The sequence below is a fragment of the Rhopalosiphum padi genome, chromosome 3 (genome assembly GCF_020882245.1).
Source record: "Rhopalosiphum padi isolate XX-2018 chromosome 3, ASM2088224v1, whole genome shotgun sequence".
NCBI lineage: Eukaryota > Metazoa > Arthropoda > Insecta > Hemiptera > Aphididae > Rhopalosiphum > Rhopalosiphum padi.
The window spans coordinates 65,878,436-65,901,304 of record NC_083599.1 but is presented as its reverse complement, the minus strand read 5'-3'; the positions used below and the strand labels follow the sequence as shown (position 1 = coordinate 65,901,304).

The 22,869-nt window shown below is 28.2% G+C and overlaps 2 protein-coding genes across 2 annotated transcripts; one reads left to right on the top strand and one right to left on the bottom strand.

The window, feature by feature from the left end:
- Nucleotides 1–865: 865 nt before the first annotated feature.
- On the top strand, nt 866–2,059 carry LOC132925388 (piggyBac transposable element-derived protein 4-like). Its single transcript, XM_060989789.1, has one exon. It carries the CDS (start codon nt 866–868, stop codon nt 2,057–2,059), a length of 1,194 nt encoding a protein of 397 aa, XP_060845772.1.
- Nucleotides 2,060–2,955: 896 nt separating this feature from the next.
- LOC132925387 (uncharacterized) lies at nt 2,956–6,703 on the bottom strand. The gene is given in 4 exon segments (XM_060989788.1): nt 2,956–2,977; nt 3,123–3,455; nt 3,457–3,524; nt 6,167–6,703. Coding segments are annotated over 4 exon segments (960 nt in total).
- Between the last annotated feature and the right edge of the window lie 16,166 nt (nt 6,704–22,869).

Genomic DNA, 22,869 nt, shown 5'->3' with positions numbered 1-22,869 from the left:
TAAATAATAATGCGATTGCATTACTTCAATATAAATGTTTAAATTGTATTTAATAAAATTACTTGGTAGCATCCTGTTCCATAAAATCTTAATGCCGTAAGAAGTTTCCATGAATTAGTTATGGGTAATCCTCTCATATCTAAGTTAACATTTTGATCATCTTCAGGAAATATCATAGGCATTAAAATATTTGAAAAAATTTCTTTAGTGAACCGAAATCTTCTAAAAAACTCATAATTCGAATAAACGTCCAAAGGGTCTGACTTATTTCTTTTATATACTTTCCTAGCTCTAATTTGAACTGGTTCGTTTATAAACCCATAATTGTCATCAAAATCCACAAAATCATCCATTTTACTTTCAAAGTTAATTTAAATAAATGTAATTAATATAATTCAACATAAAAATATAATACTTTTCTTAGAGGTATCAATCAAATTTTTGCTAAATTAATGCAAAATTCAAAAGATAAGGTGGCTTAAGTGAACACCAGAGCTTGCTAACCTTTTACTAATTATTCCCTAAGAATTTTCTAACTTAACCCTACGTTAGGCGCGCGGTTGACAAATGTCACCCAGTATATTTTAAAATTAGATTATTCTTATCGAATTTAATTTACGACTTTGTTATCTTTAGTACCTCTCATTTAGACATACGTGAAACGTATTTTGACTTATTTACCGAAGTGCTGTTATTCGGAACTGTTATATAAATTTATTTATCGTATTGGGTGACAGTGTCCACCACGCGACTTTCTTTGCTATAAAATATTCGGAATCTCTCAGGTAAAAATATATAATAAATAACAATATAAAATCAATAGTTGGGTAATATTTTGTTCACATTTTTATTTATTTAGTTTAATATGTCAAATAATAAAAGACTGAGACTTGAGAGGACGTTAGACGAAAATATAATTCAAAATTGGTTCGATGATTTTAGTAGTGACGAAGAATCTTTTGGAGAGGATAGTGATTCAGATGAGGATATTGTACTTAGAAGTGATCACGATACCAATTCTGAAGAAGAGGCAACTGATTCCGAGATAGGCGAGGTCCGTGAAAATGCCGATAATTTTTACATAGGAAAAGATGGTAAAACAAAGTGGTGTAAAATAAAACCTCCTATAAATGTTCGTACACGTGCACATAATATAATAACCCATCTTCCTGGCCCTAGAAGAGAAGCACGTGGAAAAAAGTCTCAAATTGAAATTTTAAATTTATTTATTGACGATAATATTACTAGAATTATAACACATTGTACAAATATTTATATTGAATCAATCCGCGACAAATTTCAGCGAAGTAGAGACGCGAGGCTTACATGCGTAACAGAAATTAGAGCCTTTATTGGACTATTATACCAAATAGGATCCTTTAGGTGCTCCCGTAAAAATATACATCAACTTTGGGACAATTCAAAAGGAAATGGAATGGAGTCATGTTATTTGACTATGAGTGAAAAAAGATTTCGTTTTCTTGTAAGATGTTTACGGTTTGATGATATTCATGATCGAGCGGTTCGTAAACAGTTTGACAAATTAGCTCCTATTAGAGATATTTTTACATTGATGGTTGATAATTTTCAAAAATATTACTGCCCCAGTGAATATGTGACCATAGATGAGCAGCTATTAGCTTTTCGAGGAAAATGTCCATTTAGGCAATATATTCCGAGTAAACCAGCCAAATATGGCATAAAAACATTTGCTCTAGTTGATCCTAGAACTGTCTATACTTTAAATTTAGAGACCTATCTTGGTGTACAACTCGACGGACCATACAAAATTAGTAATGCTTCTCAAGATGTAGTTTTGCGATTAGTTGAACCTATTTTTGGAACAAATAGAAATATTACGGGTGACAACTGGTTTACCAGTATGCCTTTGATTATCAGTTTGAAAGAAAAAAAACTTACATATGTAGGCACAGTTCGTAAAAATAAACGAGAAATTCCAAAAGAATTTTTACCAAACAAACAACGAGTTGAAACGTCTTCAGTATTTGGATTCCAAAAAGAATGTACATTGGTTTCATATTGTCCAAAAAAAAAATAAAACGGTTTTAGCAATCTCGTCTATGCATCATGATGATGCAATAGACGAAGAAACAGGTGACAAAAAAAACCAGATATAATTACATTCTATAATAGGACTAAAACTGGTGTTGATTTTGTTGATCAATATTGTCAAAATTATAATGTAGCACGTAACACAAAACGCTGGCCAATGGTTATATTTTATAATCTTTTGAACGTGGCTGCAATAAATGCACTATGTATTTATAAAGCTAATCACACGGAAAATATAAAAATAAAAAGGATCGACTTTTTACAAGACTTGTCGTGGGAACTAATAAAACCACAAATTCAATCTAGATCTACAATAGAAACACTTCCAATTGAACTTCGAAGACGTGCAAAAATTCTGTTAGGAGAAAAGAATACGGTAGCTATAGAGACAGAAAGACCAGATGGATCCAGAGGTCGATGTTATGATTGTGGACGAGCACGTGATAAAACTACCAGAAGGTGGTGTTGTAAGTGTAAGAAGTGGATGTGCGGTGACCATTTAAAAGACATATGTAAAAATTGTGTACTATAAAAAAAAAATGTATAAGCTATTTATATCTTTCTAATCATAAGTAACAAAATAATTATAAATAAATAATGTAAATTTTGACGTTTAATAATAAAAAAAGTAATAAATTATTAATATTTCTAATTTTAATCAATAATTTATTTATGGTTGACAACTGTCCCCCACGCGCCCAACCACATAACAAATGTCGACGCGCCTAACGTAGGGTTAACAGTTAATTCCTATTTATGAATACTAATTTACTATTTATTTACTAACTTTAGGATTTTACTAACAATTTACTTAAGATTTACTTAGGTATGTTAATGAATATCAAAATTATGGTTTTAACTAAGTTCACACTAAATTTCCACTTAGTGTGATCTATGAATATAGCTATAAGAGTTTAAATATTTAGGAATATTTTATTTTTATTTTTTATTAAACAACATAATGTTAAATTTCATAACTATTATAATTCTTTAAACAATTAAAAAATGTACTTTTAAATATTAAAATTAAAGTATTCCTTCTTCCACACTTTCTACTATTTTTTCGTATTTTTTCTGAAGAACTTATTGAATTTAACAATTTTGGGTGCTTCAAAAGAAATTCATAAAATTGTGAACAAGTTATGTTTTTAAAGTGCTGTTTTGCAATAATTATTGATCTAATAGTTTCGACATTAAAACGATTTTTTTCATCTGTCCACAATACATTTGTTAATGAAAATATTCTTTCTACAGATGCATTTTTTCCAGGAATAGCCAACAAGTATTCAATAATTACTGAGAAGTTGTTGAAAGAAATTTGATTTTTTTCTAGTATTTTAAATACATCACACCATTTTTCTGTGACTTTTTGAACAATGTTTCCATTCTATAATTTTAACTTGTATCACATGAGCTACATGATAATATTCATCAAATAATTTATCCTCATCTATGTTCGAATCCAGGTTGAGTTTTTTATTTTTAAATAAATATTGAATACTTTCTTGAACGTCTACCCAAGAAGGAATATCTAATAGTTGAGTCCATCGAAAAATTTTGAATGGTTCAAAATGACAACTCCATTTTTTTACGTAAGATAAGAAAACAGGGTTACAGTCAATTGGTCGTATGAAATTGGTCGTTTAAAATCGGTCGTTTGGTAAATTAGTCATTTTCAAAATAATATGTATTTTATGTAAAAAAAATATTTGGTCATAATTTTGAATTTAATATATGTGACAATAATTATAAAAAAAAAAAAATAATAAGTGTAAAAATAATATAAATGACAACAATTATAAGTTTTAAAAAATAATATGTGAAAATAATTATAAGTTATGAGCTATCCCAGATACATAATCATCAAATGTTCTATTATTAAATGTTTTACATATTGTATTTATTCTCTCATTGGTGTCATTATATTTCTTTCGTTTTCTAGGGGTTTCTGCTCCAGTGCAAAATTGGACCATTTTCAGACGGTTCAGTTTTTCTTCTTTTTGTAGGGCTATAAATTTCGAAATGTTAGGGTGAATAGCATTTAATATGGACGAAAAGCCATTATGCCATCCTTTTACTGAATTATTAATTTTTGGAAGGTTATATTCATCAGTAGGGCTGTGAATTTATAGGAAAGTGCATTTTTTTTGGTGATTGTAAGACATAGCTTTGAAGGTACATAATTTGAATTATGTAACTACGAATCCATCTATGAAACTTTTATTTTGCATATTTTTGCATTTTTTGACGTTTTTAATTTTTAAGGTCATATTTTGCTTTTTCATTTTCTAGTATTTTTAATCAAATGCCATGAATTGACTTGTTTGAAAACATTTTTTTTTATTTTACACAGGCTGTATATTATGTCAAATTTATATTTTATTAAATAATATTTTACACAAGTCACAAGCTAACTAAGGGTAAAGATAACGATTCGATAAAATAAGGCAATTGCTAGACAACTAGATAAGTTATTGTGGTATATCGTATATCAGTCACGATAAAGACCAGATTAAGTTATTAGTAGGTATTTCAGTATTTATCGTTTAGTACCTGTTCGGAGGTATTACTAAAACCCGGGACGGGACAGTTTTAGATTTTTTTTTTTTTTGGCATTACCTAGCCAATAGGAACAAAATCTTAAAAATTATCACATTCAACTTTATAAAATATGAATACACTATACTTAAACTACCTAATTTAAACTTAAAAAAAAACTAACTGGTTGTTAATAATCATAATATATTATTATATTTATTTGAAGAATGAATTTCTTTTAATAACGATTGATTTCCAATTAAAAAGTCATGGAACTCTGTACAGGTTTCCTTAAAAATGTCTTCACTATCAACATTGCTTTTACTGTTTTTATTTCCATTCTATTTTTTTCATCCGTCCATAAGTTATTCATATTTGAGAAAATTCGTTCAACATTTGCATTTGAACCTGGTATGCATATTATAAACTCGACTATTATTTTAAAATTTGGAAAAAAACCATCTATACTATTATTATTCATTGATTTAAAAATATATGTCCACTTTTCTGATAAGGTTTTTAAAGATTGAATATGTTCATTGTGTTTTACAGATTCTTTAATCATAGTAAATTCATCAAATAAGTGAGCCTCATTAATTAAATTTTTATTTGGAATTATATTTTTTATTAATTCAATAGTAGCTTGAATATTAACCCAGTTAAAATCATCATCAATGTTTTTAAGCGTAATCCACGTTATACCATCAAATTTACTTAGAGTGGGATTCGACCATTCTTTTATATATTCTAAGCAGGTGTCATAAAATGTATTACGGTATTTGATATATGTGTTTTCAGATAATACTGCTTCATCTCTTAATGAATTTAATACTTCTTGTTCTTTAGATGTAAAAAAATTTTCATTTTTACGAGATTCAATTTTTTTAGTAATAGACTCAACATAATATTTAACTTCAATTATTGAAATGTCTTTGGCCTCTACACTTTTTATACATGTAAAAAATAACTCACATTGAATTTGTAAAAAAATTAGAATTAAATATGACAATGGATTATTAAAAAAATCTTTTATTAAAATTGGACATTTGTCAATTGAAAGAAAATATGATTTTAAACCATCAAACATATCTATGAGTCGAGTTAGAGCAGGAAATAAAGACAACCAGCGAGTTTTAGAATGTCCTAACACGGTTTTGTATTCAATATTTACAAATTCGCAAAATTCTTTAAGGGCATGGACTCGAACTGTGTAAATATAAAAATGTTGAAAAATTTTTCCAATAATAACCTGTACATCAATTGGTAATGTGTCTGCGGCTGTTTGCACTGCATTGTTAAGTATATGTGCAGCACAGCCAACTCCGATTAAATCTTTATTTAAAATCTCTTTTAGTTTGTAAAATACGTTATTTTTTCCATTTCGAGCTACACCACCAAAGTTACAATTAGTATTATCTGCAGAAAAAGCAATAACTTTACTTTCGATTCCCCATTTATGGAGTATTGATGATATATATTGTGTTAGTAGTGATGCAGTTTCTCCCGGAAGCTCATTGAATTCCAAAATATTATTTTTAACTCCTTTGTCAGGTAGAAAATAGCGAACAAGAATAGGTATTATTTTTTGAGAATTATGGTTAGATGCATCAGTCATAATTGATACAAAATTGCACTTCAATAAATCTTTTTTCAAAATATTAACAGCATAAGGTAAAAATACATTAGTGATAATACATTTTGTTTTAGTCCTACCACAAGTGAATTTTTTATCATATAATTTACGAACTAACTGAGAAGTACATTCCATAGAATTGAGACTTTGATTGTGTTTACAAGTATGATAAGCAAAAATTCCTTCATCTGCAGCTGATTTTTGTTCTTTATCTGCAAATTGTGTTTTTGGAGAAAAAAAATTTGACACTTTTTGAGATTTAGACGCTCTAGCAGCTATATTATGACGTTCGGATTTTAAATGTTGTGTAATATCCGACTTACCACCATGTTCAATGCTGAATGCTGCTCCACATACAGTACATTCAATTTTGTATTCTTGTCCCGGTTTTTGACATTTTTTTAAGAACGTGTACTCACTTTGTAACTTTTCATTAAATGTACACTTTCTTTTAGGCATTTTAAAAATTAAAAGTTGTCACACGTTACAAACTTATTTCAATAAATTATTGTTATTTGATACGAAAGTCAAAACAACAATACAACACAATCAATTATCGTAATTTAGAATGTTTAAAATATTTTAACAAGCTGATACCTATTATGTTATAAAAACGATTATAGACTAATGTATATTACCGTGGTCTATACTCGATAGACTAAAAATTATAAATGACCAGATAACAATAATATCTTTTTCTGTTGATTAATCTATATTTATAAACTGGTAAACATATAAAATTATAACAATCTATGAATAGAAACTAAACCGGTATCGGTAGGACGGCTGACAAGTGGTGATTACGAATAACAAGTAATAGTTGTAAATTGTAATACAATCAACTGAAATTATTACGCAATATAATTAATATTGTGGGTACATTTTTACAAAACGGGACATTTCAGTGTCCCGACAAGAGTTGTTGGGACAACGGGACACTTGGTTAAAAAAAGGGACATTCCCGTATTATACGGGACGTCTGGCAACCCTAGTGTGAGAGTGTGTCGGCCGGCGGTGGCTATTGCAACCGGAACGCGCATATATATAATACAACATAAAATCTGCCGATACTATTCGGCGTCAACAGTCTAGGCACTTCAATGTATTGTTTAGATACCTAATGAATTAACGACGGAAATTATTGTAATAAAAAACATAATAGTCAATTTTTATGATTAAATTAAAAAAAAAACTAATAATTTATTAATTATTATAGTATGTTTTGAAGTCTTAACATACCAACATTTCAAAAGTATACTTATGTAATACTAACATTACATTAGGTAAATAATTATAAACATAATTTATTGTAATAAAATCATAATAATCAATACAGATGTGAGATTTTTAAATTTCAAATAAAAATTAAGATAATAAATAATAATAAATAAATTATTCATAACAAAAAAAAAAAATCTGAAATGTAACAATAAAATCATTAATAGGTATTATATAATAATATAGTACGTCCACGAACAAGATACAATAAATCATATATAATAAACATAAATTAATTTCCATATAAAAATTAATAGCAGACAATTAGTATTACGAGTAAGTAACACCAAATACCATTTGTTTGTTGTAATAAATATAATATTTTAAAATATGAAATGAAAAACAAAGATAGATATTTAAAGTAATAAATAGCATACCGATTAATTAATAGTATAATGTATAATATTCATAACAAAAATAAATCAAATTTTTAATTATTTTATGCTACAATTTTTACATATATAATGGCCTTTAATTTTTACAGCACTTAAATCTTCATTGTCACATGATTTGTGAAACCATTTCCAACAGTCCACACAATGAATTAATTTTTCCGTAAAATCGGAATTGCAATTATTTTCATACGCACATTGTCCATTAGCCAAATTTTTCCAATAGGTTTTTAATGTATCTGCTAACAATCTCAATGTTTTCGATGTCTGTAAATGTTATTGTCTCCATTAGATTGTTTTCAGCGTAATCATTAATAACTATGTTATTTGTTTTTTTCGGGTTATGCAGAGGTCATTTGTTATATTTTCGCATATGATCTATTATCTCTTCTCTTAACTTGTGTTTGATGAATGGTAATTTTTTTAAATAATTTTCAATAATTGTATGGTCTTGCTTGAATATGATTTTTGCGTTCATCAAAGTGCATATTAATGAATTGTCCCAGTCAAATGCACTATATACGTCTGTCGGAATATAAAATGTCCATTATTTTGCATTGAAAGGAATCCCATCCATAAAACAGGCTGTAGAATAAGCTTTAAGAAATTTAATAACGCAATCTTTATTGATTTCATATCCTACTGCACCATCTGTGCTTAAACCGATGATAGTTTTATGATTTCGCAAAACTATTATCATTCTAAAAACATTGTCGCATTCATAGGGAACTATGATCATGTCTCTTACAGTAAACTTCCATCTTATACAGTATTCTACTAGTGTCTTAAATACCGTTATATTAATTACATCTAAGAGATCGCTAGTGAATACATCAATTTCAAATTTCTTTAGTTTCGCGCTCATTGAAATGTAACATTCATAGATATAAAACAAAATTCTGTGGATCAATTTCTAATCCATCACCTTTTGACTGTATCACTTTATTCCAAGAAATCGGTACACCATGAACAACAAACTCTTCGTCTCTCCTACAATTGTACTCGAATGTATCGTAAATATCAGACCCTAACGTTAAAGAGTCCTGAAATATCAACGATATTATTTCTGTCAAGAAATGTACCGTTGTCATATTATTTTTCAGCGGTATCAATGTTGAAATAGGTAAATATTCGAAATTATCCATTTGTAAATTAAGTATTTGTTGTTTAACATATTTTTTATCAATGTTTAAGTAAGACACATAAGAATTCAAATGTTCATCGCTACTAAACGTTTTACTGTCATACTCCATTAATTTCGTTTTGATGAGCTCCCTTGATGTTTTTATATCCATATTAATAATGCCTGTAAAGCGTTTAAATATAGCACTTGTGTATTTTAGTATATACACGCCACAATCTATATTATTATTTTGCTGTGACAAATCTGACGGAAAAAATGTTTTCCATTCTGTTATATCAAATGGTTGTCCCATCACTTTACTAGAAGCAGATAGCAAACAATAAAAGTTTTTTATCGCAATAGGAACTGTTTTAGTTTTATACTCGTGAAATTGGCTGTCCAAGTACAAAACATACTTTAGTTTTCGAATACATATAATTAGTGTAAAATGAAATTCTAGACAGCACGGAAAAAGTACCAGATCTCTATTGGGGATATCTTGAAGCACAAAGTATAACGCTTGAGTATTGAAGTTCGTCTTATACAATTCGGGAACGCTTAACACGAAACATTCACCGGTGAAGGCTATGACACCAGATGTGTCCTGACACTCAGATTCATACCACATAATTCTTAGATACGCGTCAACAATTGAATCAGACAGCCATGATTTAGTACCATCTTTGGGTGAAGACAAGTCTAAACAGCTAAGCGATTTCTTATCGATGAGTATACCAAAAATTTTAAGTTCTAGTGAAAAATTGTCAGAAACGTCTATATTATTATGTATGTCAAGTTTATTATCCGTTTTTTTGATTTTTACGGGTGTCGATGTATAACACGATTCATTTTCAAATAATTTTAAGTTTTCGTTATTTTTTATTATACGACTATTGTTTTGTTGGTAAGATGTAACACTGTGGAAAATATTTTTAATTTGACCCTCGTGATTTTTCATTGGCACTATGTAGGACTCAGATTCTTCGTTTTTATGATACGCCAATGAATCTTCTGACGAAAGAACTTTTGTAATGTGAGTAGGATTTTTACGACCCGAACGTCCTTTTTTTCTTTTCAAAATTTTAACCAATTTTGTGACATTTTATTTTCTTTCTTCTTTCTTCAATGACACACGAACCGCAGTTATATGATGACAGTTTATTTGTAATTTGCACGTACACGTTTCTTTAGGATACATAGTTACTAAATGGTTGTCATTGTCACCTATACTCCCCACCACAAAATTTCCAAATTGTGGAACGAATTGAATTTTGTTTTGAGCAATAAGAATTTTTGCAATAGCTAAATGTGTGAATTCGGTGTTTTCATCTCGCTTTATTTCTGACATTTTTGGTATATCTGCGTTTTGTAAAGCGAACGGTAAGTGTTCCGGGGTGAAATTTACTCTTAAAAAATCAACATTACACGGATCTCGTTTTAATTTCAAATATTTCAGCTTATAATTTCCAAGCCCACAATATCCTCTTAATAATTCTGCCGAGAAAAATACATCTAAATGATATAAGCACATAACAAACGTCTGAGTTGGCATTTCGGTATTCTGTGTGATTCGCCCCAGTACCGCATTTAAGCTTTCTGTGGCATTAATTGTGATTCCAGTTCCTTCTTTGTACACTCCAGATTCTAGTAACTTCCATTTTACAGTAGCTTCGATCGATTCATTTAAATCCTTATTGAAATAAGACAAAAATTCAGAGCTCTAATGCTGTGTAATTTGATTTTTAATACCAATGAAATCCTCCTAACTGCTGGCATCCAACAATTCTTTAACGTGGCTCTTATAAATATCGATATTACCCTTTTTAACATGATATTTTTTTAACCAAAACTCAATGTCTCGCAAAATATGGTTTCAGCAAAAGAAATATTTGTTTGTCAACAGTTCAGTTTTAATAGCATAAATTATGGCCTTCTCTCTATCGGTAACAATAGGCACTTTTTGAATTTCCGGACATATTTTTTTGGCCACAGTAAAAAATGAAGAATGTACTTCTTTTTTTTTTCATGGTGTATCATGTACATAATAGGTAACACTGGATTTCCACCACTCACATTTTCAAAAATTGGGTCGACGAAAGATAAAACAGATAAATAAAAATCACCTTGGCCAAAAGTAGTATCATATGTTAAATAACATCCAAGATAACCAATGGCGGCTTTAAATTGTTCAATGCACCTATTTGAAGACATTATTACATGAAAATCGGGAAAAAGCTTTATGTCATCGATGAACCCATCTACTTCAGACGCTAACGTACACACCCCAATTATATCATCTTTGGACAACAACCTTTTTTGTAGTTCGTTACGTTTTGTATTCTGTACTTGTTTTTGGTCCCTAGGGTGTAAAACTTTTTCAAGACAAAAATTAACATCAGAACAAACAAATTTTTTGTATGAATCGTTGGACGAATACGATATCATTTCACGCTGTGCTTTTAATTGAGACTTGGCCGTTGGAACATGGGTAATATGTAAATGAGATATTCGGTTTCCGTGTGGTAACGGTCTAACATTTTCTAAAGAACCAATGTAATGTATAATAACCGAATCGTTAATTTTCGTTCTGTTTTCGCCCAATATAAACCACGCTCATCGTTTAAATTCCGACCCATGTAAACACTTACTCGAAATAGTGTATACAACTGCATTTTTTTTTTGGTAAATAATCGCCCGAAATCCATTCCCAAGCGTATTGATCAGCCTTCCAATCTTCGGGTTTTTTTTCATTTTTATAAAAATATATATCACCAGTTTTTGGATTAACAGGTGGCCCCGAAGAAAATGGTTCATTTTTTAGAATTATTAAGCATAATATTGTAATAAATACTCCAATGGTGATAAGTCGGTGAACGTGAATGAACGATTGCTGGTTCTACTCTATCATTGTCATAATGAAGAAAAGTTTTTTCCGATTCTGTTTTAGTAATTTCAATAAACATCTCCGGATCATCATTAAAGCTATTTAAGTCGAAAATATCTAACACTCTTATTACACTCTGATGTTCTTCCATGTTCAATTTCTTATTTCTTTTAACCAAAGTAAATAAAAAATTTAAAAATATTAAAACATTCAACCATAACAAATATTTTGATTAGCTAAGGGTAATTGTATCCTTTTGGAGACATATTGATCCGTTTCGTAAAAAAATTTAATTTTCTGGATGTAGACTATAATATTATTAAATTTTATAGATTATATTATATATAATTTATTTTACTAATAGAAATTATTACTACAGTAGGTTAAATTCATTTTTATCGAAAAAAAGCAATTTAAAGTGCGTGTATAATATATATGATAATATACTTACCTACACTAAAAGTTTATATCCACGAATACCCATTTATTTTAATGATATTTTGAAATAACAAAAAAGTAGTTTAAATTATTATTCTTTATTATTTAATATGTAATTTCAACCAAATTTGAGCTTAAAATAACTATAAAAACTGTGTTAATATTTTTTTAGCTACATAATAACCTAATTACGTGAAAGCTTGTTTTGAATTTTCAATCTTTAGCTATAAAAGTTGAACATTTTATGTATTTGTAATATATTTCAACTGCCATGGTTTTAAATATATTAGGAGCTTTGTATTAAATTTTCAAATTTTAGATTTAAAAAGGAAAATTTTTATATTTCTAACACAAAATAATTTGCACATTTATAATTTTTACGTAGGTATTTTGTCAAAATACAAACTTTAAAAATAAATCTTGACTATGTATTTTTAATATTTTTCCACTACTATTGTAACAATGTATTGTGAGCTTCGTATAAAATGCTCAAGCTTTTTTACACAATAAATAACATTTTATTGACATTTATGGAAAAAAAAAACCAAAATAATTGGATAATGAAAATGTCCATAATAAGTTTAAAAAAAATCAAAAATATTTTGAAAGTGTATAGAGAATGATAATATAAACAACCAATGAAAATTTCATGTATCTACGATCATTCGTTTTAAAGTTATACCAAACACCAAAATCGATTTTGTCGAATACCGATTTTGCGTAAACATGTACGGTTTTGTTTTTCTCTGCGCTTTTGAAAATTCAACATTGGAAATTTTAAATTTTGACTTCCCGTATACACTAGGTAACTAGATTCACTTCCCCATTGATCGAGATACTGTTGAAGAAAATCGAAGTAATTTTACTTCCCCAAACAGTGACGACAAACACAAAAATTAAAAATTAAAAACAAAAAATTAAAAAATTAAATAAAAACATACATTATTATAAAATTAATACATTCATCGTTCCGCTCAAAATCTAATAAAATTAAAATAAAACGGGAATTTTCACCCAAAAACGGTTTTGTGATAAAATTGGTTTTCGATAAAATCAATTTTGTTTCTAAGTATAACTCTAAAAAAAAATGGCCATAGATACATGACATTTTCATTAAATGTTTATATTAACATTTATAGAGGAACAATTTTCGATCGATTAAAAATTATTTTGATTTAAAAGTTTATAGAAGTTTTATATTTATAATATCTAAAATTTAAAAATATAATAAAAAAAAAAAAATAATAATATAAGCTGTTATTAAAGAAGTTGAAAATATTTAAGGTGCATAGACGCGATTTTTTATAAGCATTTAAAGTTCAAAATTTGACAAAATACATTAAAATCTCTAAAAATTTCAAATTATTTAGTAGTTAAAAAAGCGATCTAGGACACATCGCCGTCGCCACTTCGCCGTAAAAACATATCGCCATCGCCATTTCGACGGAGGCCACTTCACCGTTAAAAAATACCCAATATGCACCTCTTTGAAAAGGAAAATTAATCTAGTTGGTATACTCTAAGGGGTCGAAAATAAAAATGTTCAGTAGTTTTCAAAAGCCTTAGGAAAAACCCTAAAAAAGTGACGAATTTTTACGCATAATCAGTTTTTGACAAAACCGTATTTTTGATTTTACTGTAACCCAAAAACGAATCATTGTATATACTTGAAATTTTCAGCAATTGTTTATATTAGCGTTATATCTATATACGATTAAATTTTCAAAATATATTGACTTTTTTTAAGCTATTTATAGACAATTGAAAATTTTTCTAAGGTTTTTTTTTTTTAAATTACTATAAAAAGAAAATTGGCTATCCAAAAAATCTTCAATATTTATTACAAGGTTTTATTATAAGTTAAACTTATTGTAGTAAAAAAAAAAAATCAAAAATCTTTAGTCACAATTTTTGTTTATAAGCATTTAAAGTTCAAATGTTTACAAAATATATCAAAATCGCGAAAATTTGTAAGGAATTTTGAAATTGAATATTTTGAAATTTTTGTGAATTATACCTAAGGTTAAAAAACCAAAACAAGGCTCTTCATAAGTTTTCCTTCAAGTAACTGAAAAAAAATTTTCGACTTTGATGGATCGTTCCTGAATAAACACCGATAGCTAGCAAATAATTAGCAAATAATAGCAAATCTATTTTTGAAATTAGCAAATCAAAATTCTATTTTTGGCGAATTTTTAAAAATAAAATTCAGCTAGGTACTTACTTTGTCCGATGGTTCCCGAACAAACTCCGATATTCAGTAAATAATAATACAAATAATAACAAATTGTTTGAAATTAACAAATCAAAATTCTATGTTTGGCAAATTTAAAAAAAAGAAATTTAATAATAGTTAATATTTAAATTAATGAAAATCCAAAAGTAACTAGGTAAGTTGAAAATTAACTAAATTAACTTTTTAACTTAACTTTAACTTTCTAACTTATTAATGCCCAGCCATCAGCCATGATTTTGTTCATATAATTTATTACACTAAAATTGTCTTCTTGTAACTTACTATACTATGTCCAATTTTCATTGAACTTTCAATACTATTGAAATGAGTGACTAGAAAGCGATCAACAGTCGTAGTTGTCATATTTTGCTTTAATATATTCTTTTTTAGTAAAGCAAAGTTTCCTTCGACGGCTACAAATGTTGCACATTCGCATAGTGATTTGAAAACTGGGCACATGATATATGACTATAGAGAAAATTCTTAACAAAGCCTCAGTACGTTTTTAGTAATCTCAGGTAAAAAATATGGACTTATTCTGTCACCTTTTACTAATGAATTAGAATTACTCTTTGATATTATTTTATTCAAAAATCTATCTATTTATCTATCTTAGATGATTAGCTTATTTATAACAGAACTATAGTATACTTTAATAGCTATAAGCATTATTAATTTCAAACAAGGTTCCATGTAAATAGGTTATAGGTATATAAATTACTTTATTCACAATAATTTCATCAACAACTGACAGTTTTCTCTCAGAATCATTTTTCGTATACAATGATATTATATTAACTGTACAACGGAGCAACACCCACTTGCCTACTCTTTTTTATATTTTTATATTAATTAACTAGTATTAATTAATTTAACTGAATAATAATAAAAATAATTAATTTGATTATCTTGTTAAGATTTTTATTATTTGTTTGTTTTTATTTCTATTGCATTTATTTATAATCTTAAAGAAAAATAATTTATTATATTTATTTTACGATTGTACATTATACAGTGGGTTAGATAAAAATGTGCACACACATTATTGTAAAATCAATACATTCATCATCGCTCAGAAACTAGTAAAAATACGCACATGCAGAACACAAAATTAAAAAACCTTATCTAATCAAATCAAAAGTTCAATTTAGGAACTCTATTAAATCTATTAAAAAGTATTTTTGCAAAGTAAAGATAATACGTTAACGTATAGTTGTTAGAAAAAAAGGTCATTTTAACTTCATTTTTAGGATAGATATTTTGTTTATATTTTTATCTAAAAGAGTAATTCATACCTAAATATATGTTAAATTTTTTTTTGAAATAACCGCCTAAAACTGCTGAGCTTACAATTAATAGTTACTTAATGACATGTACATATTATATTCAAACAAATATTATATTATCCATAGACCTATTAACTCATGGACGGCGCTTTCCTCACCTCCCGTCCGTTTAAACAAATAAGTTATTGAGTGAGAGAGACAGATATCTGGTCGTGAATATCATGGGAAAAAAACAATAAAACTCTTTATTACTCCATGTACTATAAATAATAGTACTTTTTAAATATAGTACTATATTAATAATATAATATATATATTTAGCCATGCTTCTAATAATATATTTTCTACTTACCTATATTAATATATTATAATATAATAGCTTTTAAATTTTTAATATAATTAAGATCCCTTTTATATAATATTTTTTATATATATTTACACTTGTAAGTGTAAAATAATGAAGTTTTGTTCTATTCGAGGATGTTCAAAAGGAAAAGGAATAAAAATGCACAGGTGTGAAATATAAATGTTTTTAATTTGTATTGAAACACATCCATTCATTGATATTTAATTATTAATATTTAATAGCATTCCCAAAGATCGAGAAAAAGAATGGCTTAACATTATAAAAAAGCATCAAAAAGATTTTAAAATTACCAAAAATACAGTTATTTGCTTTAAACACTTTACAGAAGAAGATTATTATATTGGTGGTGCATATGATTGTTTAATTTTAAAAAAATCTGCTATACCCAGCATATTTAAAAATTTATGTATGTAAATTTTTATTGTTTTAATATATGCCAAGTGATCATTTTATAAAATAAAAAAATTGTTATTTGTAAAAATAAAATGTAGGTGATGATCAAATTAAATCGATTATGCCAGAGTTCTCTGTTTCACCAAGTATTGTTAACATGGATCATGATTATTGTTTGCCAACTCATATTTCTCACCAAAATTCTGTGGTTTCTGGTAAGCAAAAGTTCATAGGTAACTAACTAATTAATTATCATATAGTCATACCTATTTTATTTTTGCGACTAAAATATTTAAAATGCAGTTTATTATTTTATTTAGATTCTAGTTTTATGAAAATAAAAAGTATCCCTATACTTTCAATCACTCCAAATGATTTATTAATTTGTGGCAATGATTTTTCCATCAATAACGACAATGATTGTTCCATAGACAATGTTTCTGATTCTGATTCCATAACAAAACTTATGCCTCAAAAAAAGTATTAATTTACATTTAAGTATGTTTAATTATAATGTTCTACAAAGTATATTATTGTACCTATCATTTCAGAAAACGTAAAGTTTACATGGGTGACTTTAGTGAATTTTCAGATATAGAAAGCCCAAATAGCAGGCTCAAGTTCTGGAATGCATGTAAAGCACTATGTGATAACCAAAAAAAAAAAATTAAACTACTTGAAAATGAAATTCATAATCTCAAAAACAAATTAAAAACAGTTAATAGCTTGGTTGATCACTTACAAAATGAAAAAAAACTGATTTCAAATAATTGTTTTTCTATTTAAAAGGTTTGTTTTGTCTACCTGCATCCATACATTTATGTTTTGGCAATACATGTTGAACATAAAACAAATTATATAAAATAATTTTAACTTTTTTAAATACATTTTGAAAGAAACAACTCATACCTAACAATTATTTAAATATTATTTAAGTATTTATTTATTTTATTATTTAATCTTTTATTTTATAATTATATAATTGTTTTTTGTATCCAAAGTTGTATTTAGTTGCTTGTGGTAAGTGTATTGTGTAATGTGTGCCTGAATTTGGGAGAAGTAAAACAATTATAAAAATTCTTCTATTTTTATAATTGTTTTATGTATCTATTGATTTATGCCATATCGTCATATGGTATATAATATAGAATATATATTTGGATTTATTTGCTAGTGAAGAATTTGTACTGTGTCTGTCATGTTTGTGAATATATTTTACTTTGTGTCAAATTATTAATACTCGTCTTGAATCTTTTTTATTTTTATGAATTTTATTTAGGATAGTTTATCAACCGTTCAATCTGAAATAATTATGAGACAATTTAATTATTCAGAAAAAATAATTAGTCCAGAATTAAGAACTTTTGCTCTGACTTTACATTTTTACTCGCCTTCTGCGTATAATTATGTAAGAGATGCGTTTAATAAGTCTTTGCCTCACCCTAGCACCATAAAGAAATGGTATTCGACAGTTGAAGGCGCACCAGGTTTTACTGAAGAAAGTTTTAAAGTTGTGAGATCTAAAGTTACTGAAATGGCTCAAAAAAAACAAAAAACTTGTATGTGGAATTATAGTTGATGAAATGCCAATAAGAGATGATCTTCATTTTAATGGTAAACGCCTCCAAGGTTATATTAATTTTGGACTGAAAACCACTGAAAATGCAGGTAGCGTTTTAATAGCAAAAGAAGCAATAGTTTTTTTGATAGTAGCGTTGAATTCCCACTGGAAAATTCCAGTTGGTTATTTCTTAATAGATGGTTTAAATGCTCCTGAAAGGGCAAAATTAGTCAACACTTGTTTGGAGATATTATCAGACACTGGAGCCATAATAAAAACATTGACCTTTGATGGAGCTGCGCCTAATATTGCTATGGAAAAATAATTAGGTGCTGATATTCCAAATAATCCTACTTTTAACCATCCTAACACAAATAAACCAATTCGCATATTTTTAGATGCAGCACACATGCTGAAGTTAGTTAGAAACACTTTAGGTGACTTGAAATATATATATGATCAAAACAATGATAAAATTTATTGGAGTTATTTTTATAAATTAGTTGAACTACAAGAGAATGAAGGCTTGCATTTAGCAACTAAAATTCGTCGAAGACATATCAATTTCTTCAAAGAGAAGATGAAAGTACGTCTTGCTGCTCAAACATTAAGTGCTAGTGTAGCTGATGCCCTTACATATTGCCAAATAAATAAAATTCCTGAATTCAATAATTGCAACCCAACTATAGAATACTGCAAAAGAATAAATGATATCTTCGATTTCTTAAATACTTGAAATTTTCTTGGTAAACTGCAATACAAAAAACCATTGTATATAAGTGATGAGAGTAAAATCATAGAATTTGTAAAAAGCTCTATTGAATACTTAAAATCATTAAAAGATCAAGATTTTAAGTCAATAACAAATTCAAAACGTAAGACTGGATTTAATGGACTCATTACTTGTTTAAACAGTGTTTACAATTTGTTTAACGATACAGTTAAAACTGGAACTATGGATTTTATTTTAACTTACAAAGTATCTCAAGATCACCTCGAAATGCTTTTTTCAGTGATAAGATCTAGAGGAGGATTTAATAATAATCCGTTTGCACCCCAATTTGAGGCAACATATAAAAAGCTATTGATACACACTGACACATCAATATCAAACAATGCAAATTGCACACCCCAGGACTCAACAAATATTCTTCATGTTTCAAGTAATAAAAAGAAACCAACTCAAAATTTTTTGGATATGCTATGTGTAGAAGAAGAACCAAATATTATTATTGATGACAATGAAACAGGACAAAATTTACCAAATTATAATATACACACAGTTGAATACATTGCTGGATTTGTTACAAAGAAAGCTATTCAATTTTTAAAATGTGAAGTTTGTATTCAAGCACTGAAAACTACTACTGATACAAAATATTTATTAATTGATTTAAAAAACCGAGGTGGTCTAACTAAGCCGGTAGAATATGTAGTTAAATTATGTAAAATTTCCGAAAAAACATTTAAAACTTCAATCCAATGTGCAGTTACAAGCAGAAAAAACCCTGTAGATTTTTTAATATTAAAATGTATGTCTTAAATAACTAACATTTATGAATATTTTCCAAGTTTGAATAATCATATCTATTCTCAGTCGCCTATCAATAACCATTTATTACAACTCATCAAATATATAATAAAAACTTACATAACAATCCGCTTGCATCATTATAATAAGGAATTAAGTCAACCGAAAATTAGAGTGCGATCAGAACTTACAAAATTAATTACTTTTAAACACCAATGAGAATAAGCGCTTATGCCTTATAGTATAAAAATAATAATTTTTATAATTTCATCTGAAAATCATAATTTTATGTATACTAATTTTATTCTTAATTATATAATAAAAATTATTTTCATATATTGTATAATACAAGGTAAAATTAAAATTATAATTGAATATAAAATATAAATGAAAATTGAGATTGATGAATTATCTATTATCTGTTGTAAATATTATTATAAAAATCAAAATAAATTATATACCTATTATCTTAGATAATGTGGTAATAAAGGACAAGGTACGGGTAAGTTTCCTCCGCTATTGCCAACAGTCGTTCGTAGTTGTACGGGACGAATACGTCGAACTCAACACTATTTTACAGCCCGTACAAGGGTAAGGTAAAAAAATAAATTAACACGGAGGTTTTGAGGTCGTGCGCGTAAATACGCCGAAAACGATGTAAAATTTATTGGAACAAAAAAATTATATATAAATCACAAAAAAGTGATTCGTCGACGGACGAAGTTCGGGTAACGCGAGTACAAAAAAGTCGCGAGGTGTTTTGCGTGACGTTACTAAAATCGCGGTAGGCGAGGAAAACAACGGTAACGACTTGTTCGTAAGAACGGCGCGAGCGAAGAGGCTCGTACGAAATCGCCTCACGGGCGACGTGCCAGCGATGAGAAGTAGTCGTGCGCGGAGGGGGGCACAGTCGCGACAGTTCGGGCGATGACAACATAACATAAAATAAATATACAAATACAAAATATAATATAGTGACAAACTAGAGTTGGCAAAACTGCTCTCGCGAAAGCGAGTGGTGATACCGGCCGTATCGCCACAATAATAAATATTTCATATTTCATAAAAGAACGAAACATTTTGAGTTTTTCTTCCATTGATTCCCGAGTATCGGTCTTTCTCTCTCACTCGATGTTGAATTGTGTATCTCTCTCTATGCGCCGTCCATGAGTTAATAGGTCTATGATATTATCCATTGTAAGGTAACTTGCTATACTCGTATAGACTGATAATGAAAAAACTAAAAAATGATTTAACTAATCATTTAGATAAAAATATAATCGAATCAAATGTCTTGGTAAAAATAAAGCATAATAACTCATTTAAGTCATATAAAAATTAAATCAACAATTATAAAATAAGTGTGGACTATTAAAAATATCACCAATATGGCTGTATAATTTAATAAACTATTTTACATAATAGGTACACACTATTGTAATTAAATATATTTCTAAACTTACCGATCTAAACACCACGTATACAAATTAAATTAAAAAACATTAATATATAAGCTATTATAAAATATAATATAATCAATTAAGCACATGATTAACATTCACGGTAGCATGGTACTGGACGTCTGGACTGCAAATAACAACAGAATCACTTTAATTCAATTTATTTTAATAATATTGTTATCATTCGGTTAAGTCTAGCCCATAATATTATTGTTGTTTACAAAAATCGTCAATGGCATATTATCTAGACAATGCCACTACGCATAAGAAGAGGAAAATCCCAAAAAATACAGCAAGCAAGTAACAAAGCATCCGGCACACGATAAGAAATAACGATAGGTGCAGTTGAAAATTATACTAACTTTTTTAATGCTCGGGCTAGACGATGCGTTATTGCCACATGCATTGGTTTTTTTTACGGACCTTTTATTTTAAATACAACAGGATACACAAGGTGGTGTTACCGCTCTAGTTACTTCCTCAACATGCTGCGATGATAAGTTTCAAATAATTTTTGACTTAACTACAGCCCGTCCCGTCTACTATTTGGACTATATTCCATCACCTGTGAAGTTGGTATCCTGTCCCATTTCTCTAATAATGAATATGTTATGCTATTTTTTTTACCAAAAAGTAGGGTATAATCTACTTTAATTTTTGGTATACGGTTTATAAGTTTTAAATCATTGGGGACTTAATTACAGCCCGTCCTGTCTACTATTTGGACTGTATTCCATCACCTGTGACGTTGGAATCCTGTCCCGTTTCTCTAATAATGAATATTTTATGCTATTTTTTTTTACCAAAAGGTAGGTTATAATCTACTTTAACTTTTGGTATACGGTTTATAAGTTTTAAATCAGTGGGGACTTAACTGCAATTCGTCCCGTCTACTATTTGGACTATATTCCATCACCCGGAATCCCGTCCAGTTTCTGCAATAGTGAATATTTTTCGCTAATTTTTATAACAGTCGATAGAATTTAATATATTTTAAATTTTGGTAAACGTTTATAAGTTTCAAATAATTTTTGACTTACCTACAGCCCGTCCCGTCTACAATTTGGACTATATTACAGCACCTATGACATTGGAATCCTGTCCCGTTTCTGTAACAATGATTATTTTATTCCTATTCTGTATTAAAAGATAGGGTATGGTATGCCTTTCTTTAATTTTTGTTATATTTTTTATAACTTTTAAATAATTTGGAAGATTACGACAGCTCATCCCGTCAAAAAATTGACCCATAACCGTGCAAGAGATATTGTGACATTGGAATCTTATACCGAATAGTCAATAATGAATATGTTTTATTAATTCTCATATTGAAAGATGGAGGATGGTAGGTATTTTGCGCCAATTTTATTAGGTACCTGTAATTTGCGCTACCAATAGGTAGATTTAAATGCGTATGTAATATGCGCCGAAATATAATAATAGTACATGTATTTTGCGCCACATCAAGTGGCGTAACCAGGCGGGATTTTAGGTGTTGACCCCATCCCCCCTTCGACGGCATTTTTATCAAAAATATAATGTTTATAATATAGGAATACATTATTCATTTGGTCGTGGTAAAATGTATTCTGTTATGCCGTACTCACGTTTTTTACTGCACTGGTGATATTAATCATTATCATTCAATTATTATATTATAGATTTATTTTATTTTA

Coding starts and splice junctions, on each gene's coding strand:
- LOC132925388 (XM_060989789.1), top strand. CDS start 866: ATGTCAAATAATAAAAGACTGAGACTTGAGAGGACGTTAGACGAAAAT.